Source organism: Clupea harengus, chromosome 12 (assembly GCF_900700415.2).
Source record: "Clupea harengus chromosome 12, Ch_v2.0.2, whole genome shotgun sequence".
Classification (NCBI taxonomy): Eukaryota; Metazoa; Chordata; class Actinopteri; order Clupeiformes; family Clupeidae; genus Clupea; species Clupea harengus.
In genome coordinates, this window is record NC_045163.1 from 11,047,368 (window position 1) to 11,073,557 (window position 26,190).

At 43.6% G+C, this 26,190-nt stretch overlaps 2 protein-coding genes across 3 annotated transcripts in view; both read right to left on the reverse strand.

Annotated features, from left to right (window-relative positions):
* The window catches only part of grk3 (G protein-coupled receptor kinase 3), a 61,725-nt gene extending 42,394 nt beyond the window's left edge, over window positions 1-19,331 (reverse strand). Inside the window, exons 1-2 of one of the 2 annotated variants that reach the window (XM_031578038.2) lie at window positions 16,923-19,331; window positions 7,120-7,196 (exon numbers count right to left, since the gene is read on the reverse strand). In XM_031578038.2, the coding sequence (XP_031433898.1) occupies window positions 7,120-7,196; window positions 16,923-17,035 (190 nt within the window). In that variant the 5' untranslated portion in view covers window positions 17,036-19,331. The remainder of the gene's footprint in view (window positions 1-7,119; window positions 7,197-16,922) is intronic. The other variant, XM_031578039.2, reaches the window with a different exon arrangement.
* A 941-nt stretch (window positions 19,332-20,272) lies between these two features.
* Window positions 20,273-22,241, reverse strand: cryba4 (crystallin, beta A4). Its single transcript, XM_012816242.2, has 5 exons — window positions 22,153-22,241; window positions 21,615-21,733; window positions 21,249-21,390; window positions 20,759-20,901; window positions 20,273-20,498 (listed from the first exon to the last, which is right to left on the reverse strand). The coding sequence occupies exons 1-5, from the start codon at window positions 22,189-22,191 to the stop codon at window positions 20,351-20,353; spliced, it is 591 nt and encodes a 196-aa protein (XP_012671696.1). The 5' UTR covers window positions 22,192-22,241; the 3' UTR covers window positions 20,273-20,350.
* Between the last annotated feature and the right edge of the window lie 3,949 nt (window positions 22,242-26,190).

The window sequence follows — 26,190 nt, forward strand, 5'->3', positions numbered from 1 at the left end:
TTGGCTCTGCATCCAACTGGATGTGGTGTGGTGCAGTGTACGCACGCACACACACACACACTTCTGCTATAAAAATGCTTGGCAAACACACACACACACACACAAGGAGGTTCCAACCCCACAGCCTGGGAAAGATAGTAAAAGAAAGAACACAGTGAATATAAACACACAGTCAGGCACAGAGCCAGGCTCTGGATGAACACACTAGAGAGAGAGAGAGAAGGGGGGGTAGATAGGAAACAAAAAGACAACAGACAAGCAGAGAGGTGAAGAAAGCAGCCGTAACAGAGAGATGGTGGGGGAGTCCAGGCCTGCCATCTTATTGTTCTACTTGGTGCTTACAAGGACCTTGTACACACATGCACGCGCAAACACACACACACACACGCACGCACGCACGCACGCACGCACGCACGCACGCACGCACGCACGGCCTCGAATCAGCCATCAGACATCCCCATCAGTGTATATACACTAATTTCTGCCTGAGAGAGATAGAGGGATGAGGGAGAGAACGAAAATATGCAGGGTGATAAATGGAGAGATGGAAAGATTGAGAAGGGAGGGGAAGGAGGAAGATGGCGACGGAATGAGAGGCAGCAGATGTGGCGAGAGATAGAGAGAGACAGAGAGAGAGAGAGAGAGAGAGAGAGAGAGAGAGAGAGAGAGAGAGCTACACAGAAAAGACCACTAAGAAGGTCAAGAGATGACTGCACTTAGCAGCCAATGACCCCTCCCTCCCAATAACATTAAGGGCATCTGATGGATCAGACAAACAATCAATTACAGTGAAGCATCAGCAGCAGTGGTGCACACACACACACCCACACAGATACACTCCATCAGTGCACACCTGACCTAAGCTGCTAACAAGGACAACATGACTCCCTACAGACCAAACACCCACACACACACAACCACACATCAATCGCACATAAACACGCCTGGACACTCAAGCCCCCAAACACACACACAAACATGCACGCACACACACACAGACGCACACACTTGCATGCACACACAGCTCAGCAAGGTGTAAACTGATTGGCAGAGGTAATATTCGCTTCATCAAAACCAATCTGATTCAGGGTCATCTGAGAAGAATCCAGATGAAAATGAGAGCCAAGAGCCTGTCGTTTGCGACCACCCTTTCCTCGTTCCCCTTCACTCGCCGTCACCTTTTTTAAGTTCAATATTTATTTCATTTCATTTTCCTCAGTCGCCTAGCAAACATGGGATTTTCTGTGGGCGTTCCCATGGTAACTGCAGTTGCTAGGCAACACACGACTCTCCAACATCCATTCCAGAACTCTGACAGATGGAAGGAGAGAGGGAGGAGAGGACAGGCAAACAAATGAGGAACCAGGGAACGAAAGACAGAGACAGAGACAGAAACAGAGAGACAGAAACAGAGAGAGAGAGAGAAGGAAGAGTGCCCGGCTGTTGCTTTCCCAGGCCCTGGGTTCGGTCGTCCCTGGCTGCTCGTTAGTAATTAACGGCGCCGTCGTAATTAACTCGTCAGAAAGGAGTCACACTCGGCCTCACTGTCACAAGCACTGTGTGTGTGTGTGTGTGTGTGTGTGTGTGTGTGTGTGTGTGTGTGTGTGTGTGTGTGTGTGTGTGTGTGTGTGTGTGTGTAAAAGAGACAGCTCTGAAAGCAGGGTATCATTGTCATTGTTGCTGCTGCTGTTAATAAGGGGGAGGGGAGATAGGGAGCTAGAGAGAGAGAAAGAGAGAGAGAGAAAGAGAGAGCAAGAGCCTAAGTCATGTAATAAAGGTTCAAGAGCAGGAAAAACGCAGACTGACAAAGAGCGGAAGGTGTTTGTTTATGTCAGCGACAGTGGTGCTGGAGAAGACCACATCACTGATGAAACTGCCTGTGTGTGTGTGTGTGTGTGTGTGTGTGTGTGTGTGTGTGTGTGTGTGTGTGTGTGTGTGTGTGTGTGTGTGTGTGTGTGAGAGAGAGAGAGACTGTTGGCACAATGCCTCATAGCTGCTCCACAAGGCTGAGGCCCTTTCCTAAAAACCCAGCCACTCCCAGCCACTTCACATGCTGACGTCACACCTCGAGAGGGTGAGAGAGAGAGAGAGAGAGAGAGAGAGAGAGGGTGAGAGAGAAACAGAAAGAGCTGGAGAGACGGAAGGTAAGGGAGGGGACAAGAGAGGAAGAAAGGGAGAGAGACCAAGTGAGCGAGAGAGACTGTAACTGCAAGAAACCCATGCTGCAGTGCAGTATCAACACATCAGCAAGGCAACAGCAAGCAAAACATTTAAAAAATAATAAAGGAAGGGTGGGGGATGGGGGGGGGCAACAAAAAGAAATGGAGCTGCAATATGCCAAAGCAATCTGTGTGTGTGTGTGTGTGTGTGCGTGCGTGTGTGCGTGCGTGTTTGCATTCAACATGACACGTCAACGAACCTCCACGGCAACACGGGGAGACAGAGGGGAGAAGTGTGTGTGCCAGCGGGAGAGAGGGACGGAGGAGGAGAGAGAGAGGGACGGAGGGGGAGAGAGAGAGGGGGGGGGGGGGGGGGCAAGAGATATTGGTCTCAGCTGCTCTGCTCTGTTGCAGGGTTTCTGTGGCATTGACTGACCAAAGGAAAGAGAGAGTGCACAGCAGTCATGGCGCACTAGCTGACAAACACAGCACCGCAAAGAGCGCACACACACACGCAAGACTTAGACACACATACACAGACAAACACCTCACCTCAGAGACACACACCTCAACACAGACAGGCAAACACATAAACACAGAGAGAAACAAAGAAGAGCACAGAACCACTTCTCTCACACCACACCACACCGGGCAGATGCCAGAGAATAATTCGAATTAGAATTAGAATAATTTATTGGCCGAGTATGTTTCACACATAGGAATGTGTTCTCTCCATTTAACCCATCTGTTTATCCTAGCTACACAGGCTAGGAGCAAAGAGCACTACACAGGCTAGGAGCAATGAGCACACGCGCACACACACACACACACACACACACACTAGGAGCAATGAGCACACACACACACACTAGGAGCAAAGAGCACACACACACACACACTAGGAGCAAAGAGCACACACACACACACACACACACACTAGGAGCAATGAGCACACACACACATACTAGGAGCAAAGACCGCACACACACACACTAGGAGCAAAGAGCGCACACACACTCTAGGAGCAAAGAGCACACACACACACTGGGAGCAAAGAGCACACACACACACTAGGAGCAAAGAGCGCACACACACCCAGAGCAGTGGGGGTTAGGTGCCTTGCCCAAGGGCACTTCAGCCATGGTTGTCGAGGCAGGGGAAAGCGCTGTTCATTCACTCCCCCCGCCCACCTCCTGCCAATGCAGGAAAATCTGTCCCAAAGCCCGCTTCCCTAACCTCTAGGCCACGGCTGCCCCGGAGAACAGAGAAGGGCTGGCAGTGGACACAGTTAACTCAACAGCACATCCAGACTTTGGTTGGACTTCATCTTCTTGTTCCCGCACAACTACTCAAACACACCTTTCTCCCTTCTTTCTCTGACAGCTTTACTGCAGAAGTTTGGGTCAACTGCACCTTTAGTGAGCCAAGCTGTCCAGAACGTTAAGGTCAAGTAATCAAAACATTGCTTCACTAAAGCCAGGAAGTTGGCTGCAAGTTATTTTTCAGGGAGTAAAATGTCTGCATGCCTACTAAAACCATACCACTTCATGCTTGCAAATCCTGGTGCTTGCATTAACTTTCATTAATGTTTGTTTAGAGACAGCCATTTCAAAGAGCAAGTAATGATCGGCAAGTAGAGCGTTATGCAGACGGCCCTCATCATCTGACTGGGCGTGAGTAAATACAGACCCACCCACTTCCTCCCTCTATGCAAGGTCATTGGTCAACTGCAAAAAAAACTTTGGCACCCTGCCTGAAATACTCCAATCAGACACGACCCCCGGCCACAAGTCAACCCAAATCTGCTGCGAGTCGTCCCACTCTATTATAGGCCTCTATTGTGGCTTAGGCTAACAGCTGTTCCTGCTAATGTGCTTAATACCCCTGCAGTAAAATAATACACTGTGCAAAGGCGCGTCTTAGGCTGCCTTTAGCCGCTGTGTTCATGTAAGTCAGTGTCCAGAGCAAGGTGCCAACAGCCGAGGTCATGGGGTCAATTCCATGTGCGCACACATGCTGGTAATATATATACTGTGCTGCAAGTCACTCTGGGCAAAGATGTTGGTCAAATGAATAAATGTAGCTGTAACTGATACTCTACAGTGGCAAAATACAGGGATAGGATTATGGGTTTGGCTATACAGATGAGTATCAAGCAATGGGGACAAAGGAGTAACGACTGGTTGTAGCTACACCTGAGAGGGTTTTTGTTTTGAACAACAGTCAAGTGGTTCAGAGAGGCTGCCCCAGTGATGAAACCTGATCACCGGGTAACGCTGTGCTCTGCTCTGCTCTGCTCTGCTCCACGCTGTATGGGAGTACGGGCTCATCCGACACCCTGAACAAAGCTGGGGGGGTTTAAAAGTGAAAACCAAACAGCAGCATCAGCGGAGAGGTAATCGCTTCTCTGGTGACATGCAAAAATTAGATTCACTGAGGCAGAAGGGGACCTAGTGCATTTGTCATTCAAATTTACCGTGGCCAAAACCAACGGGAACTTCCTGGTTCAGATGCAGACACTACTTGAAGTCAGAGGTTCATCATTGCACAACAAGGAACACAGACACACACCTCCTCTAAATCAGCTCATCGATCCACAAACTACTTGAAACAATGCTACAAGTGAGGATGCTTTCAATAGGACTTAATTGATTAGTAAAATCTATTCAACAACATACAAAGTGACACAAACAGAAAGTACCTAAATCAATTTAACCATTTTGAAAAAAGGAATGTTTGAAAATTGAAATATAATATTTCCTATTGACACACCAGTGCAGAAGATAACTACGTGAAGACAAATGCCTACAACTTTTGCGTTGTTTTCCACACTGTTCAGAGACGAGGTAAAGTGTAAGCACATCAGGCACTGCATAAGTGAAAGACAGGTGCTGCTTATTGCGCCCAGCATCATTTAAATTCTCTCCCTCAGGCCCGTCACCTGGGGACACCATCGCCCTCGGAGACCACAGCGGGCTGCACATGCCCAATCAGCCCTCACCACACACACAGATAGACACACACACACCCCCACCCACCCACTTGAAGCCCCCTCCCATGAGATGTGCGTCACTGTGCAGATGGAAAGTCACCTTGGTGTGTGTGTGAGGGCTTCCCTTTGGTGAGGAGGGATTCCCTCTCAGTGTGATGCCATCCATGCTGATACCAGATTCAAAAGAGGGGTGGATTAGGCGCTGCTGGGCTTTTTACACCAGCTTCAGCGACCCACCTGCTCATATCTCAGTGGTGAGCCACACACTGCAGAAATGTGGTGGAGGTTTCAGTGATCGCACGTGATGGGGTGGTGATATGCCATCTCTTACTGTAAAACCAGGCAACCAATTTAAAAAAAAATAAAAAATACAAATAAATCATAGGCTACTATCAATAATGAGAAAACCTACCTGAATGAGCAGGGAACTATATAGGGAAATACAGGGAACAAACTACTAGTAACCCAATAATAGGAAAATGGCTGGTCGATAACAAATCATTTTTAATAATGAGTAAAATGGCTTTTATATAAGGTGATGTGACCATTTTGACACCTCTGCACTTCAGGTCTCTGAACAGAAGAGACAGGAAACAGAAAGACCCGACCAATCAGAGACAGACCGCTCAGACGGCACAGAGAGAGAGAGAAAAGACAGAGAACTGAGGGAAATATGTGAAAGTAAGGGGCAGGAAGTCAAGACAGACAGACACCACAAGCAGGTTTCTGCATCACAATGTGCTGTGTTCAGACATAGTTTAATTCCAAACAATGATGCAACTGGGAGCAGAAGGACTAAAACCAATGGGAGACCAATGGGAGACACTGAACTCACCGTTTATCCAACAATCTTCAGGGATTCTCTCTAAAAATGACCAATAACACTGAAACATATTATATATATATATATATATATATATATATATATATATATATATATATATGAGAGAGAGAGAGAGGGGGGAGAGAGAGAGAGAGAGAGACAGTGAAAGGAAGAGAGAGAGAGAGAGAGAGAGAGAGAGAGAGGGGAGAGACAGAGGAAGAGGGAAATGGAGACAGAAAGAATGTAGGAGAAAAAGAGCAAGGGACAGATAGAGTGAGTGAGACAGAGAGTGAGAGAGAGGGAAAAAAGGGGAAAAAATTTGCTAATAAAGGAGAAGAGAAAATTACCGCAGCCTATTCTCAAGTGGGACTAGAGGCCTAGTTGTAAGCACAGTTAAACAGAGCCTGCAGGGCAGCATGTTCCCATGGCAGCTCTGTCATTAGCGCTTCAGCGCCAAGCCCGGACGCGACACTCAGCTCTCCCGCTTCACACGGAATCATTTAGCAAACTTGCCACGCTGCCTGCACACGGCCCTCGGAAGATGTCTCTGGATACAGCACCACCTGAGCAGGGAGCGAGACACAGCTGCTGCCACGGAGAAAGCTAGCTCAGGCCACTGCCATGGAACGCAGCTACGTTGGCAGACTGATTGACCGAATCAAACTGGTGTGAAGACCAAGTACCAGAGAAGAGACATGGACAAGACACGTCACAGAGGTCACGGCTAGTTTAAGTTTATTGTGTGTGATGTGCAAAGCAAAAATCACACACACACGCACGCACATCTAAATCTAAATCTAAATCTAAATCTAAATCTATATGAAAACGCAACCACAGTCAGAATCAACTCTGCTGGTAAATTACTGGTAGATACAATTGCAAAAATACACCCGCATTTTCCACAATGATGAGATGTCTCAGTACATATCTAACACTTGTGTGCCTTTAGCTCAACTGGTAGAGCAAAGTGCAAACACTATGGTTATGACTGTGAACCTCGAGGAGCACACACGCTGATAAACATGTATATTTCCATACTCATACAGCGTACTGCAGGTTGCTTTGGATGAAAGTATCTGCTTATTGACAGAATGTAAATGTAAATGCCTGTGTCGTTAGTTCAAAGGAGAGATGGTCAGACTCACCGATTTTCTGGTTGAATATTTTGTCAAAGGTCAGGTCATCTCGCTCCTCCAGGTACTTCTGCATCACACTGCGAATACTGCAGGAAGAAGAAAAACACCATTACTTACACTACAATAAAACAAGTACACAAACAAACACACACACACACACACTCTGACACACACACACAGGCGAGCGCTCAGTGTGATCTGCCAAAAGAATCAGACATCGCTGACAGTAGATGAGCACACACACCAGTGCTTACTTTCTTACTCACAGACACACACAGCATTCATCTCATTCTTGAAATGATTCAGAGTACCCCAAACATTACTTTTACCCACACACACAGTTTATCACAGACTAATCACCATCACCTTTCTCATATTAAAAACACTGCACAAAGCTAACACTAAAACATGTTGCCTCATATATAAAAAACACTGTGTGAAGCTAACGCTATCGGCGCTAGCTCTCTTCCCCTGGAGCCTGCTTGCTGCCACTCGCCCTTCCAGCCCAAAGTCCCTTCCCTATTTTCGGTCTCTCCTGAGCCACCTGCTCCTGGCTGCAGGTCCTCCCGGCCTGTGGATTCTCAAGGGTGTGTGCGTGTGCGTTTGTGTGCTTGTGTGTGTGTGTGGGAGGGCATGTTGTGCTCTGCTGGGCTAGGCTGGGCTCTGCTCTGCTCTGACTGGATATCCTGGGAGAGGGTGTTAATGAGGCCCACGTTTGGGAGAATGATTCAATTAGCACTCCCCCCACGGGCCCATTACCACACTGCCAGGGCGCAGCAGAGTGCGTGCGTGCGTGTGTGTGTGTGTGTGTACACTGTGGGGTGTGCTGGGCAGCTTCTGTCCTTAGGCGAGGTGACTGGTGCATGCTGCTGGTGTTGAGGCTTCACTGATGACAGCACTGCTGATGACTGTATTAGGCGTGTGTGTGTGTGTGTGTCCACCCACACACACACACACACACACTCACAGACAGACCCTTTGGATCTGGTGCCAACATTTGTATCACTCCATCCATCTCTAGCCTTTTCAGAGTTTTTATTTTGCATCTCTGTAAAGTTAGGGCACATTTGGAATGTGAATAGGATCGTTGTGAATAATAGTTTACTTTTTGAAACACTGAATGTTCCACGTCATTAACAATTCTTTAAACAAGAGAAAAGTATTTGGAAAATGTTACAGCTCTTTTAATTGACATCAACATTTACAATGCCAGCTAGCTAACAAACTTAACAAGACTAGTCTTCATTATCCAGAAAGGGTTAGACGCTTGAGCGTAACTGATGTGCTCCAATGTCAGGCAAGGTCAGCTTTGCAAATGGTACAGTTCAAGACCTCCTCTGCAGTTCTTCTTGGAAATCAGAGTGAAATGCTGCCACACTTCGAGGTCTTTGGTTGTGAAGGGATTACCATAGCTATTGTTCACCCCAGTTAAGTAACAAAGCTTTCCATGTCTGAGCATTCAGTGTCAGCACGAAAAGCAACTATTAGTAATCCACTATGAATTGTTTGGCAACTTATTTGGACCGATTTTAGTTGACGACATTGAGTATTCATTGCACCCCTACTTAACATTTTTTAGTATTCAGCAGAAATATACACATGGAAGAGGCTCACTTAACACTGCAGGTTAGACTGTCCCACAAATATCAACGTATTATGCATTGAGGATAAAAACACTACCAATAAAGTACGAAGATATTCGTGCGTGCGTGTGTGTGCACAGGTCATGCTCCACACCTCGGGGAATAGGGAGTGTGTGTTTGGTTGTGATTGAGGGAGTGTGTTGCAGGTTTTTGTCATATGGGTCCATATTAACCTACACTGTGTCTTCTTCATATTGTGAGAAATGGTAAATAGATGAATACGTGCAGACAAGTGTTTAAAATCGTGTTTTAATTAACTTGTATACTGAGTGTTTTCCATATTCAGTTGAAAAGATAAGTACTGTAGCCTACAATGACGTAGAGTCCATCAGTTTTGCATCAACTCAAACCGAACTGCTAAAGTATTCACTTCAGGACTGCAACACGTGGTATATAAACAACATTTCATACTAAACACATTGACTGATGGCAGATAAGATGAGATGTTAACCCTGGGTCTGGGATTGACTTTTTAGGCTAGCCTTTGAACTGGAATGCTACTATAACTTGATTTACTTGTTTATTGTGTCTTGAACAGGGGCTGTAGTGGTTAACACCAAGAGAGTGGAGAGCTCTTCCCTGTAAAAGCATTGTTTCGTCAGATTTGGACATTGAAACGCACACAAGAACTATTTAAATTCAACATTATGTTTAAAACATTTCAACTACACTACGAGTCTTATACAGTAGGCTAATCCTTTACTTTAGTTCTTGCTAGCCAATGTAACGGTATATTTCGTCATGAATATAAAAAACGTGTGAAATTTCAGCAGTGATCCTAACAGTGGCTAGAGTGAGTCAAAACAAGAGCCTCACTGTGAAACAGAACGCGGCACATTACACCATTTTATCTCTATTATGTTGTTTTCATAATTGTTGAAAGCCAAAATCGTAGTTGAAAATAAAATTTGATTAATCGGCTAGCCGATGATGGATCACGGTCACAAACCTGTAGTTCAGCAAGTCAGACTAGTGTGGCTGTGGCCGCACATTTCACACACAATCGTGGTTACCATGCCTGTGGCATGTTTAGTTCAGCTCGAGCCATGATGACAAAAAGAAAGACTTTAATTATCAGGAAAGGTAAAACCAGTTCAGCTACAATCACAGCCATGAGCTGTGGGGGTATCCTTGAGCAACCCCATGAACACAAGTGTCATATTGCTTTTATACATCAGATCTACTACCAATTTATTGAGTTTGAAGGCACCAGAATGTGTTTTCTTTCATTATTTCGATTTTGTTGATTCATTCAATTTAATGCCATAAAATCGCTGCCTGCCATTTGCTCTTTCTCTTTGATTGAATGGAATGTTGACGTCGTACAAATCAACGATTAAAGTATATCAAACTAAGAGTGATTATTAGCGACGAAGAGTCCGAGTGAGATTGTTCTAGGATGTCCTCACTCATAAAATGTTTCTTGTCCGATCAGAAATTAGTAAATTGTTCGACTGGACCTAACTCGTATAAATATTTATTTTTCGCTTGTCAGTTTAATTTATTTATATTTAATTAATACATTAAAAAGTTCAAAGAAATTCACTGTTAAAAAGACAATACATGCCTGATGTTTCCTAAGTCATTGAGTAATCGTGTTTAATAATGGTACTCAATACTGACCAAAATAATCGTGATTATGATTTTTGCCATAATCGAGCAGCCCCATCATAGATGTTTCACAGGTTTCAGCCATACCGGCTAGTCTACTCTGAGGGTTATATACAGGCATTTTGCACTGCCTCATGCTTCTAATCACTGTAGCCAGTAGCCTGTAGTAGGGTTGTCACGATACCAAAATTATGACTTCGATACTATACCTGCCAAAATATCACGATACCCGATACTTACGATACCACAAATACGATACCACAAATACGATACTGGTATATTTATCTATGATAGTAATAAATAAAACATCTGTAAGGTTCACTTTTTACCAGCTTGTTCCTGCCCAGCTTTTCGAACACTTTACAAAAGTATTAGCCCAGAGCAAATAATTAATGAAAACTACATGGTGACAGCATAGCATTGATTATACATGGCTATGTAGACCTTTAGTCCGTATCTGACTATATGACTACATAGTTATTTCCATAAGTATGAATTACATCATTTGACAGATGTGTGTTTGAGGTGGGAAAAAATCTAAAGCTATGTGGTTTGGGTACATTAAAGATAGACACATAATTAAAGGGCAATTTCTCCCCTTTATTGAAAAACATGCCACCACATACCTTTGCACCAATACACACTTGCCATTACACTATGGCGAACAATGAGACAGCCTGTCTGTCTGGTAGAATTTTGAATTCTGAATATTCACACAACTTGCAACTATTGCACTTATTACAACTGAATACAACTGAACTATTTACACACGAACAGAAACACTAACTCAATAAAATGTGTTGCACTTGCTTGATGTTTGACCGTTAGGAAAGTTGTTGACTTGCTAGTTTGTCATAAACTAAGTAAGCACATTTCGACAGGTTTCGCTAAGTTTAGCCGCTAGCAAGACATCTCGTTAGCAATGTTAGCAAGCTTATTATAACACGCTTGGACATTGATGTTAGTATTAAGTGTTCTCGCGTCGGCCTCTTGGTAATGTCATTGTGATAGCTATGGTGGCTAGCTTGACAACTGTGTTTTTGGCAACCTAGCCAACATAGCTATCACAATAACACTACAAAGAAGCCGGCGCGAGAGCACTTAATACTAGCATCAGAGAGAAAAGAAAAAAAATCTTAATACTAGCATCAATGTCCAAGCGTGTTATAACAAGCTTGCTAACATCGCTAACGAGATGTCTTGCTAGCGGCCAGACATGTTGAAATCTGCTTACTTTGTAAATGACAAACTAGCAAGTCAACAACTTTCATAACACAGTCAAACATCAAGCAAGTAGCCTACAACACAAGACAAAGCAGACGTCCTCTTTTACCTGGACATGTCCTCTTTTCGAGACCTAAATGCCTCCGGGGAAAAGAGGACGTCTGGTCACCCTGCTACTCGTGTTAGGCTGTATATGGGTGATCTTGGGGGTGTTCATGGTTATAATCACATTTGCTAACCTGTCGTTCTTTGAACTCTGAAAAGTTCGGGGTGTCTGTATGATAGGTGCTTAGCCATATTCGACGTGTTCCCTCCCTTTGCCTGATTGGATTTGAAGCAGGTTTTACAGACGGGTCTGTGTATGTCGATGGGTTTTCCTTCGGTGTCTGCTTCGTACCCGAAGTATTTCCAGATCTCACTTCTGGCATCTTTTCTTTCTACAAGCCGAGGACGGTCGGCAACAGCTCCTGTACATGAGGCCATGTCTCCCCTGAGATCACTTGCTGTGAGTGAGGGCTGCCTGTTGCATGTGTGAGAGATGGGTAGCCCCGCCCTTGCAGTCAATGCGTGCAGGCAGCCTGACAGGGAGCGAAACAGTGAGTGCGCTCTGATTGCGTGCTTTTTTAACGAAGTATCGGTACTAAAAATATGCAAAATCGTATAGTTTTTAATGTAATGGTACCGCGGTACTTTTCTAGTACCGGTACACCGTGCAACACTAGCCTGTAGCTAGTCATTTAGCTACCTAGCTGTTTTGTGTAATATGAATCGACCGTCGCTTCACTGGCTGAAACCTGTTAAACATCTTAGACAGTCATGGCCACAGTAAATCTCTTAAGTCTGGTACCAGTGATGCACAACCAAAGTCAAGACTTATATCTACATTGATATTGTACCATGGAACAATGCAGTCTCCACTAGAACACAAACACTCATCTCCAATGCTGTCACTGTGTCCACAGAACACACAAATGACTACTTCTTTCCTGCTAGTTGAACGTTAACAAAGGTTTTATCCGGCAGGGACTGATAGTGACATGTTCAGCAGGTCAGTTTGGGAACTAGGGCCAACATGTGTATGCATGAGAAGCTTTCTTCATTTGCATCGAAGTTAGACAGTGGACAGTTGAACATTGGGAACAGTGGGTATGTCATTTTTAAAGTACAGTGCTACGCTATTCGTCTCCGTTAGACTCCATGTCAGTGTAATTTAGGTGTACACAGCCCCTCCGGTGGTTCTGGATGCTGGCCCTGGACATTGAGCCCCTCACCGTCACCAATGCCTACTGTTCTCCTCCAGTAGCCATCTGAACACACACAGCCCCACACACACAGGCCATCCCCTTCACTTAACCTCTCCCTCTCCCACACCCACCCACCTCATCTCCCTCTCTCTTTTTAGTGCCCCTCTACCCTCCTCCTTCTACGTGATTCAAGCAATCTCCAGTCTTTCGCTCATCTGTCTTTCTTTCTCTCTCTAACTCCCTCTTTCTCCCTCACTCAAACAATACTGGCACCAACCATCCGGACCACTCACTCCCACTTCGTTCCCATCTACCCCTTCTCCAACCCCCAACCCCTCAAACACTTCCAGTCACACCGTCAAAATCTCACCTCGCTGCCAGCAGGCCTTAACGGGGCCTGGGGAGAATGTAGCAGAGCTGCGCTATCTCTCCTCTCTCTCCACTCCCCCCGAAACGCTGCTGTCTCCACCCAGGCCCTACCTGCCCGCCTGTGCTGTCAATACTGTGTGTCCAGCCTAATAATGTATAAATCTCAAAACGAACAAACCAATCACTCAATAACGCAATATCAAATAAATGATACTACATTCTATTCTTTATTCTATACACTTCTTAAGTATATAGAAGAAGAAAGCCACCCACCTGTTTTTATTCTATTTTCTGCTTTTTTATTTCTCAGACTCTCTGTCTCTGTCGTTGGCACTGCCGCCCACCAGCTGGATTCTTATTACAGCCAATTGAGGAGATCACATAGCTTTTCAGGGCGATCATCTTTTTAAATCCTTATCAAATTACAACAAATTACTTCTCTAATGTCACAGCAAATGGATGGTTCTTTGCTTACAATCCAATCAATTTTGGGTTTGGGTTGGTGAGGGGGAGTGGAATGGTGGAGTGGGGGATGGAGGGTTGCTCCATGAATGACCCCCCCCCCCCACGCACACACGTTCCTTGCAGCATGTCTGTGGGTTGCTTAAAGGCAGCCACAACAACACTAATGACAGCGACACTGATGTCAGTAATGCTTTCCCTCAATCTGCGCTAATACTGGCTGTTGCACACCCCACCATGCTAATCCCTCCTAACACACACATGCACACAGGCACACACACAGTTACTACAGGAGTCTGTTCATACAGGGGTCATCCAGATTTGCTGCAACGCCTCTCTGCTGTGACGGCAACCTGCATGTTATCGCTTTCTTCAGACAGTCTCTACTCCTTGTGGAAGATGCTCTGTAATCGCTCTCTCTTATCTCATTAGCACAGGGAACGTCTTGACGGGCAGTCAGCCGTCAGATTCAAATCCATCATAAGCTCATTGCTGCAGCCATATTGCATAAACAAGAGGCTTATCAGTTCAGCTCTCTGTGCCACTGTAATTACTGGACCCAAAGGATTTTGGCCAAGCTGTGCCCGTTATTTACTCATGAATGAGGGTAGGTACATGTTCACTTAGTCATCCACTTCAATTGTTATTAACCACTCAGCATCCAATCAGGATGGATAACTTTAGGTTGGGGTTCTAATTGCGTCACAACATTGGGAAAAGTGGCCTGTGAAATCAAGGACTTATCTCCTGTACTCTAGCTATGTACTCTGCAAACACACATACACACACACAGAATGGCATGTGAAATAGAGCTGAACATTACAACAGCAGCTTCAGGTTGTCCCTCTGCTACTACTGACAACAAACCCAGCCGTGTGTAGGGAGAGGTGGGCCTGATCACACTGCGGGTCTAGGAGGTAGAGGCTGTCATGTAATCTTTCTCCAGGCTCATAGCTTCTCTTTGATTACGATACTATAAATACATACAATAACAATGGAGAAAGACTGCAGTGTTGATTAGTATTGCGAAGTGGCCATTTATGTATTCAGCATCAGGACAATGGAGCATCTCGTCATGAAGATACAGTATGAACGGTAAGAGCAGACAGAAACACACACACACACACACACACACACACACACAAACACACACATCTTCCATTGACTTGTATTGCACAGGCGTCTGCTGCGACACACATTGATTGACACACACACACACACACTGAAGCGCACATGGCAACACCAGAGGGATGGTGAGGCAAAGACGGTTAATGCGCATGCATGTGGATGTCCCTCGGCAAGAGTGATTGAGCGAGGGAGAGAGAGAGAGAGATAGATAGATGAGAGATAGACTGTGTGTGTGTGTGTGTGTGTGAGTGGGAGAGAGAGAGAGAGACTGTGTGTATGTGTGAGAGAGAGAGAGAGAGAGAGAGACTGTGTGTATGTGTGAGAGAGAGAGAGAGAGAGAAAGAGAAAGAGACTGTGTGTGTGTGTGTGTGTATGTGTGAGAACGAGAGAGCGAGACTATATGTTTGTGTGAGAGAGATGTGGTGAGATATGCACATCTATGGTAATGGTGGGGGGGGGGGGGGGGGCAAGGCCACGTCCTTCCCTTTTCTGTCTGTCTGTGTCATTTTTGTCATTTACCATTGAGGCTAAAGACAGAGACACTCCATGTTTGGGTGGCATGTGGATGGGCGAGGGGGGGGACGACAAAAAACCTATGTGGGTTAGTAATTATGAAATTAATTCTGAGTACAAACAGGAGTGTTTCCTTCCTTAAAAGCAGCCTGCCTTGAGTTTTTCTTTCGGTTTAATTGAGCAGCAGGGTAAACCAGCCTGGCTCTTTCAAGGGTCAGTGAGCATGCAATGAACAGGTGCCACAGCAGAAAGGCAGCCAGGGAAAGGCATGCAGCATGCAACACACACACACACACACACACACACACACACACACACACACACACACACACACAGGTTTGCACTGGTCCGCTTGTCTACTGATAAGCTTGTATTTAGCATTCATACTATTCATACACTGACTTGTGTTTTGAACCATTTTAACAACTGAAATTAGGATTGTCACCCTCATGAAGTCCACTCTCACACAAATGACAAAACATTAGTCTAACTTCCCCCTTCTCCATTATGCAGAAAAGAGAAATACGGTAAAGACCAACAATTAAGCCCTTAACATTTGCTCACATCAGTAACACAAGATGAGGCCTACAAACCACAACACATCATATCCTGTCTCACAGGCACAAAACAGCCTCTACTCCCTGTGCAAAACAGGGCTAATCGGCACATATGAAGAGCTTGTGCCTCAGATAATGTAAATAATCATGTAATAATAATTAAGGTTATACCAATTTTTCATCTGACCTAACTAAGCAAATGTCTGAGCTACAGGAACCGATCACCATAGAAACTCCATTTGAACTTGAAAGTGCAGAGCTTCAGAATTGTCTTCACACTGATTAATTTATAGGGTACTGCCAATGCTTGGGTGGCATGCAAAATCAACCCCAGTAATGATTGACCCCGATTAATATGCAGGTCGATAATTTGTATATCTTATTACATGATTGAAAAAAAATATGTTATGTATGAAACGGTGGAAGGGCCTACTTCGATTTCCTTGGCCGAGGCCTACTCATTACTTGCACACCCTTATTTTAGAGGATTGGAAAACACATTTCGAAAGAGAAGTGTTTTTTCTGCTTATTCAACACTAATAAACATCACTTCCTTGACCAATAGTCTAAAGCAACAGTGGGTTGGTGTACTGGAGTCGCATTTAATTTATGACAACTGTTAAAACAAAGATGAAATCATTACCAAATACTGAGTTCATATTGATAGTGTTATTATTTGTTTCATTATTAAACACTGTAACAGGACTGAGAAGACCATCCCTATGTTATCTGATCAACATCGATAAGACATCACCACACTGTTTGGTAGCTAACGTTAGCTAAACTGGTTTACATCACAGCATTTAGCTACATTAAACTATCATGTTTAAATTACACTTTTAGCTAATCTGATCACCATGAAAAGTGTTTGTTATAGGCAACCGAACAGTAAGTCTGATTGAAAAGGCTGGATGAACAGCTCAATTGTGATGTGGTGAGGTATCTATCCTAGTTCACTTGTTAGTCAAAATGAAATGTGACAAAGTTAGCTAGCGACAATATCCTGCTAACACTCAGCCACTGGACAAAAACAAGATGACAAAACAATTAGTCTTCCTTACCTGGGCTCAGGGAGGATGATTTTCTTACTCGCCCGGGCGGCTGGAGTAGATTTACTCTTCTCCATCGCCATCAGATAGCTGACATCGGCGAGAACTGCTTCTAGGTCCGCCATCTTCAGCCCTGGGTCGACCGAGTCAATACAGAACCAGAAGCTGTCGTGGATGGACACAGATGCGAATGTGCAGTGAGGTCCGTTTGAATCACAGTTCAACCGTGACCAGTAGCGGCTAGTCAGGAGCTTGGGTCAAGCATCCAACTGAGCCTTTAGTTGTCTTTCTCAATGAACGCTGGGGTCTTAAAAATCAGCCATTGTAAGACATAGACAAATATATTTAGAGAGAAATCGATGGCTTAAAATCTAACCACAATATGAACTCGCGTGTAGCCTATGTTAAGCAGGCTTGATGCCGTTAGCTACTGTAAAGGCAAACGTTGCATGGCCAATACCGACAAGCCGTTTCGAAAAGAATGGAAGATAACGTTGGGGCTTTGATACAATTGAGAATAATTTAGCCCCTCGCCCCTTTTCCAGGGAGCCTCACGATTTTAAAATTACCCACCTACAAGTTGATTATATAAATGACAACGATTACAATAAAAACACAACAAGCGGAATAATCCAATACAATTTCAAACAAACACTGCGGTGCGCAAGGTTGGTTAAGTCAGGCAATTCATACAGAGCTTCCCTTGATTAGGGTTATCGCCCTTGCAACAAAAATCCATACGAGATTAACACATCAAAGACACTGGTAGCAAATCCATCCAAACGCTCTCCAGACGACAGTAAACACATACAGCTAAATCAGCTAAATAAAACGCGACGCCACAAACATTAAAACGTGAACAAGCCAGCTCACTTGGTATCAGACACGAAAATGGACGACTCGTGCGCCAATATGTTGCTTCATCTCCAGTGATAAATTCACTGACTAAAATGAAATATTCATTCTGTTACAGAAAAATAAAAAGCAACTGCTCTGTTTCGCCCAACTGTATTTTCATCACCTCCGATGCTGCTTCCTGTATGCCCAATGCTTGCTAAACGACATAAATAATGGAAAACGTCGCGACACATTACTTATCTAACTTGCTGGATAAATATGTGTGCATAATAAAAAACATGCGAATAAACTGATAATAAGTTTAGTCTTAGTATCAATCGACTATTGAATGTCAGAGACCGTCTGAAAATACCGAAAATGACAGCATCGACAACGTCAAGTTACGGCTTCTCCATTTTCTTAGGTTGACAACAGAGAGGGTGTTGCGATTGCTCGTTCCCCAACTTGCAATGAGCAATGAAGCCAACTAACGTTAGCTACCTTGCTAACAAACCAGAAAGCTAGCGATTTGGCTGCTTGGCAGACAGCTTTCTGCAGTTATAATACTAACTTAGCTAGAGAAGTGTGTTGACAGAGGTAAACGGTACACAGTAAACCTCTCTTTGCATTTCAAGCACGCCCTTCTCATATCATTAAACATGAAAGTTGCCAGTTTCCGGTTCCTTTATTGTGAAGTAATGTAATGGTTTGTGTTAATTGAATTCCTCCCTTTTCCTTGAAGAAAGCTAGCGTTTGGGAGCTAACTAGCGTTTGTGTATAACGGTGGAGGGGGAGGGGGCGTTTGAAAAGGAAATAAGCAAGCGCTGGCTCGAGAACCAGCTTGGTAGATAAGCCCAAAGTCCTCAGCAAAAGAAGCACAGCACTGGGTTTTCCCTGAATTATTCACAACCCTTCATGAAGCGCTGCAGTCGCCTTTTATGTCAAGAGTAAAAACTTCAATGTTGCTATGTTGTTAGCTTAGCTAGCTAACTAACTAACTAAGAATAATACAACAGACACATCAAGCTAACCAGCTAGCTAGCGCTTGCGGAACTTCATTTTGTAGCGTGCTAGCTACCCAAAACGATAACCACGTTTCAGACGTGCGAAAGGCACTGGCCAACTATCCAATTATGCTAAACATCAACGTATTTTACAGGCGAAATTAGTTACTGGAGTGGTTACTCATACACTCGTTATTGCAGCACACTGGTCGCACCAGTGTTCTTCAATAAATAGCTACAGCCACTAGACAGTACTGTTTTTCTTCCACGAAAAACCCAAGACACTTTCTTTTTGCCCAAAGCACTTGGGTCGCTGAAGAAGCCTTCATTTGAGTTGACGATTCAACAACATTTGTGGCAACATCCGTTTCAGTTGCTGTTGGCTATGTCTTCGCAGATATCCTCAGGTATAAATAAGAAGAGGTTTTGTACGAACAGTCCCTTAATCCGTGAGAAACTGTGAAATTCCCTCCACAGTGAGCTCTCCGTTGTGAGTGTCTCTGGAGTGAGGTTGAGAATTCTCAGGCAAGCAAACCGAGATCCCCACTTCCTCTCAGTGCCTGCTTGTCGATTGCAAAATATGGAACTGGAGTTTCTTAGGAATGGAGTCACAACCTGTTTTCTCCACACACGAGTAATGCATAGACTTCAGTGGGCGAAATTGAGTGCGCCACGAGTTTAAACAATAAGTAATCGGTACGGATAATCTGGTTGTTACACATTCGATACTGAATGCCCTCATTTTACAATTGGAACACTGAATGCATGTTAACGTTCGATATTTACATGACATCAAAGCCACGAAAATATGTATGCCTAGTAGCTAGTTGCATAGCTATTTTTCATCAGGTTGAACACAGGGATACACACTCTGTGAAAACACTAAAATAGTGTTGATAGAAAAATGATTTTAGGCTACTCTTTTGACAAATTCTCAACACATTGTCTTAAACATACATTCTTCATATTTGGGTTTGGCTTCACCATCATAGGCGCATATGACCCCAACTACAACATCTGGTTTTGCTCGGACATAATATAGGCTACATAAAATATCTTGCTAGAGAATGAATTCGATGAATTGACACTTGGCTTAAAAGGATATATTTTCGGGTTGTAGGCTACAGACCCTTAGCTCTCTCTTGTGGCAAACATGGGCAAATGCAAAATAGAAAAATGCCTGGGAATAGGCGAGCCTGTTAGAAAGTTGATGTTGAAATAAACTCACTTTGACGTTTCTCACAGGTTTCATAGGTTCATTTATCCACAAGTGCTACAACATGTGCCACAAAAAAGTTTTAAATTTTTATAGTACATTTCAAAATCTCCACGCAAGTAGATTCATTCCTTGGGTTATAGCCGTTCAACCATTTCATCATCGACAACGCTGACTTTATTTAATGTATTACCATGATTTGCGATGATGAGTAGGCTATCTGAGATGGTGAGGTTCGTATTATATTATTATTATTTTTCTTAATGGAGAAACTAGCATGTAACAGATTCATAACAGGAATTCGGTGAAGTTTAAGAAAGACAGTTTATTCAGCACTGGGCAGCAGGGGGAGAGAGTTTGTGAGGGAGAGTCGGGCAGCGAGGTTACTGCTGGATGCGGCGGATGGACTGAATCTGAGGGGTCTGAGAGTGAGAGCCGAACTCCCTGAAGTGTTTGTACTCCCCACAGTGGCGGTCACACTCCATGATGTACTGATACCCGCGGTAGCCAGGGTACTGGTAGCACACGAAACTATTGAGGAAAAACAGACAGACGGAGAGATAGATAGATAGATAGATAGATAGATAGATAGATAGATAGATAGAAGGAGAGAGGAAGAGAGACAACAATTAACATGTCAGATTGTTCCATGAAGGCACTAATAGTGGTACATTTGAACTCTATCACACTTTTAAAACCTTGTGTCCCGACCAGATGGGCTTGAAAACCCAAAAGTAGCTAAGTTAGGGAAAGGACACATAACCCGTTTGGGAAATTTAGTGAACACTCACGCTCCAGACTGGACACGCAGGGAGCCCACTTCGTTGTTGCACCAGCCCATGGCCTGCAGTGAGGGGTAGTCGTCGCTCAGCTCGCCCTTGCGGCCAAGGAAGTTCTCGCGCTCAAAGATGGTCATACGGCATTCTCTGTGGTTCTGTGGAGTCCAAATGGTGAAACAATAGTGCTTAGGAGATTCTCAAATGGGTTATTAAATACATCTCTTGTGATAAACACTGCTGATATGACGTCTTCTTTCAGTAATGTTCAGGAGATGCAGTGAGAGCTCAGGGTATATCATATACCATCATATTACATAATGGACATAATGAGAAATACCTTAATATGTAGTAATAATAACAATGGACACATACTTAATTATATAATATTGCATATTAATATGTTTTTATGATTAAATGAAAGGATTAAAAAAAGGCCTGGGTATTTTGCCATAGGCACATAAGAAGAGAGAAAGGAGAGGCACTAAGGCACATGAGGACTTACAGCACAGGCAATGGGCCTGAAAGAGGTCATTCTCTCGATGTGGTAGGCATTGCTACCCCCGAAGGCGTCGCACTGGGGGTACTCGCCTCTCTCCAGCACAAACTGCTGGCCCTGGTAGGAGGCATGCTCATAGCCAACCCAGCTAGGAAGAAAAACAGTCACACTCACTTATTTTGTTACACCTACAAAGAATACGTGTTATCACAGTGCATACATGTGTAATGCACAACATGCTGAAAAAAACCCTTATATTAGTGAAATATGTACCACTGGTTGTGTGTTATGACATGACAAAAGATAGGCTACTTGCTGTTGAGAGTAAAGACAGAATGCACAGATCCTTGGAAAAGGTTTAGACAAACTTACGCGCCACTCTCTACCCTGAGGGAGCGGACAGTCTCAAAGCCGAACTCCATCACGTTGCAGCACTCAGAGGTGAACTCATGGCGACGGCCCTGGAAGCACTCCTCGTCGTACACGATGATCTGCAATACAAAGATTGGCCTCCTGTTTAAGAGCAGCTGAGGTTTCTCTTAAAATGTTCCAAGAGGGTGGTCAAAGTGGTGCCCGATTGAAATGATGAAGGCAATTTAGCACACACCTATGGGACTAACTAATTAAGATCCAGTCATGGTACAAAGGAAGCATATTGATCATGACATTACTTCAAATCCACTGATTCTTTCCTGAACTGACACAGAAATTTGTGCTCAATGTCTTTATCTATGCGCATAGTGAGAGAAGTAGGGCACAATTCTAAAAAGGCATTGGGTGTCCGGAAGTCAATGTGTCACACTGGTGATGGATGTTTATTTTTAGGAATCCTTTTCCCAGTGGTGTCTGCATCTGTGTGTGCTTGTATAATTATCTATCGATCTCTCTGGCAATTTGATTTCACACATACCTTCCAGTGGCCGGAGAACTTGGTACAGTGGTGAGTCATCTTGTCTGCTACGGAGGAAAGACCAGAGAGGTGTTACTGATGGCAACAAATAGGGGGAAATTGTGATTCGTTAAAAGCACAAAATACAAATACAGAGCCCTAACCTACCATCCTGACCCGGACCTCCAATTAACAAATTACAAATATACAGGAGACGAACACACTGTGAAATACAATCTTAAGCATTTCAAACCATTAACCATAAAGTAAAGTATTAGCCTTATACATTTAAATCCAATAAACATGCCAGGAATATAGCACTGTAACTATAAAACCATTAAAAGCACAAGTAACTGGAACATCCCATTGTCCACATCCCAAAGTATATAAAAGAAGGCAATAGCATCCTATACTTCTGCCCAACTCCAAATGTATATGCACGTGTGAGCAAATTAAATCCAAATGCTTTTATATTTAAGCACAATACCACGCAGCATAGTATCCATCTATGTTCGCTGAGCAACTCTGAATAGTGAGTCAAGCCTGAATGCTTGCTCTATACCATTACTGCTCTATTTAAAGATCTGAAGAAGAATGCGTAAAGCCGGAGGCTAGAAACCACCAGCTGTTGCTGATGTTACTACCGCTGCTGCTGCTGCTGCTGCTGCTGCTGCTGGTACTGCTACTGCTGCTATTGCTGCTCAATCATGCTCTCCATCCCCTCCAAAGCCCATGGGAGCTGATCAGTGCGTGCGTGTGAGGGAGGTGGGGGACAGAACATGGGGCTGTGGACCGAGGGAGGGGAGACAGGTTTGGAGAGAGCAAAGTGGGGACTCACCTCGCTTTGATGCCCTGGGGACGTCCTGGCCTGAGAGTGAAACCTGGCACGCGCCTCTACCCTTTTAAAGCCTCCTCTGGCAAAGGGCCCAGCTAAAAGCCCCGGCTCAGCAGCGAGGGAGGGGCACACCATTGTGCCACCCAACAAAGGGGGGGTTAAATCTATAGAGGAGCAGAAGTGCAGACACCACACTATCCCCCAGGCTGGGGACTGCACCAGGACTGGTTAACATGCTCACACATACATGCATAAGTGTTCATACACATAGAAATATGTATGTCAATTCAATACATACACTCACACAGACATGCACACATACATGCACCCTCATACACTTACACACAGGCAAGCGCACAGACTCCAAAAAACACAACTACATGTGCACACAGACACTAGCAATCATACAAACAGTCATACACACAAACAGTTCTATATTCAATCTTTCAAGTGCATGCACATACACACACACACACACACACACACACACACACACACACACACTCATACATAAACAAACACACACAATCACACCCTCAAACGCATCAAGCACAAATATGTTAAGTGCTCTTAGAAAGCCTTGGGGAAGGTAAAGGGGGGAATGGTTGTCACAAACTAACCCTAAAAACCTTGCTGGCTATTTCCCATTTAAAGTTCAGACAGTCTGTTTTATTTCACTGTAACAGCAGAGTCCCATTTCCTGGATAGCATGCCATCAAGGAAATATTCATCCCAGCTTGTTTCCTGTATGGATGACAACTTTATCAGACAGACATCCCTGGCCAAATTTTTTGTCATATAAAAAGTTCATTTGTAGGCACCAATAGATTAATTTGATGCTGAGCAATATCTTTCAGCAAGTCTGTTTTATTTTAATTTGATGCTCTCCCTGATAGAATCTTTTGTTAAAAATAAGTCAGTATCTCCAAGTAATCCAAATCATGCTTGTGCTTGCCCATGTGCTTGCAGGATTGACAAACCAGCCATGACTGACTCTCCTCAACTAGGAGGTCACTCGTTCACCCGGGTGACATGCACATAAACAAAACATAGGGTTCTGTATTTCTCACAGTAAACTCCTTGACTGTACTTGTGTTATCACCCTAGCACACGTGCTTATGAACGTAGCACAGTAGGTTGGTGTGGATGAAGAATCTGTAAATGTAAATGTGAGAATAATGTCAAGCATGAAAACACACACACACACACACTGCTCCTACTCTTTACCAACCACACTTGTATGCCCCTGTAATCACCCCTGTGATCATTCTCACTCTTTACCAACCACACTTGTATGCCCCTGTGATCATTGTTTCATCTGACCATGCATCAAAGTAACAGATAATTAACTTATGATTAATAATTAATTGGAAAATTATTAGAAGCCATGGAAATGTATGGTCATTTTAAACAATGATAATGTGAAGGGCTGTACTTTTTAGTGTCTAGGTTCTCTCCCCTGAAACACGCAGTGAGCTACTCCAGTACACAATAGAGGTAGTTAGGTCATTTTGTAATACACTGATAATGTAGAAACAGATTTCATCAGTAATGAATGTACAGCTAAGACAATGCGTGCAGAGAATGTGGTGAACGTGGTGCAGGTCGCTTGCATGGGACCTTCAGAAAAAAAGGCGTTTTCCTGAACAACTCCAGCAGGAGGCGCTCTCTGCTGCCCTTATCACAAGTCACAAGTCTTTTATTGTCAGATGCACAGAGTGACACAGGGTCAGACTGGGCACTGAAATTCTTAGGACAAGGCACCGCACAACAACCTACCATACATAACATAACATAACATAATATAACATAACATAACATGACATACACTCTGTACAAGTACTCTGAACATAATTTACACGTAATAAACATATAATAACCTAAATAACCTTTCTAAATATACAAGATAAATATACAGTACAATATGCTAAAACATATAACAACCTATACATATAATACTAACATATATACAGTACATATAGCATATAATACACATATAATAAACATATAATAAAACTATGCTAACCTATTAAACCTATGCCAAACCTATGCCAAGTATTCACTGTGGTACACCTCAGCTCTGGTTACACTGGGTTCTGGAGGATGAACAATTGCTGTCTGTGGTGTCAACCGTCTGGACAGGATCAACAATAGTAACATTGAATCTGACTACGCTAACACTGGACTGCGTGGCCCAATACACACCGCAGACTGCAGTCATAAACAAACAGTTTCATGTTCATCAGTTCCATCGAATGTTTATGGAAGTGTTGTGGTAATCCAATATTATATGGATTATATGGATATGATTCATTTTTTATCCGAGGCGATCAAGGATAAAACGTTTACCATAATCTATATTCACTGGTCACTCATAAGAAAAGTGACTGGAATGTAGGTTGTCTTTAAATAACTACAATAAACGCAATACTGAGAGAGAAACTGAAGGTAGTGGTGTGTTCATTTCAAGCTCCAGCCCAGTGTAAGCAATATCTCTGATGTCACTGTGTGCAATCCAGAACCATATTGTTACTTCCAAATTTACGGCAAAATATTGTTTAAAAATGTGAAAAACGTGTGTTCAATCAGGTTGGAAGTTTTATTTATGTATTCATTTATTTTATTTGAAAATCAGAGAATTGCCACAGCCTCGGAACTACAAGCTCCCGATATTTAAACAGAGAAACTGTGCCCAAAAATGTGTCACAACAATCACAAAAACCCACACAACCGGGAAATTTATGATTTGTATTTGGAGGAGGTGACAGGGTCAATCTAGTGTCCCTGTGAGTGTGATTCAGTGTTTTCACTGACATCAGTCTTACAAACTGTCCTTTGCGAGAATAGGCTCAACTGGCTCCTCAGATCCTTACTCTATAGAGAAAGACAATGCATTTGTTCACATCTCCATAGCCTGAATAACCTTACTTGTTTCAGACGCCATGTCTATAAGTCTATATAAGTCTAAAGGCAGGTCACTTTCATTCCACTTCAAGCAAGTTGGAGCGTAAAAAAATGTTAAATGCATACATGAGGCAAATCGCAAAAATTAGTAACTGAAGTTATCAAGACATCCTTAAATTGAATTAAACATCCCATTTCACATTATAATTTGTTATCAATGTATGGAAGATTTTTTTTTCAATGTCTGTCTGAATTTTACTCCAACAAAAATGTTCCATTGCTCACTCTTTTAGAGCAGTCTTTTGGAAAATGAAATGCAT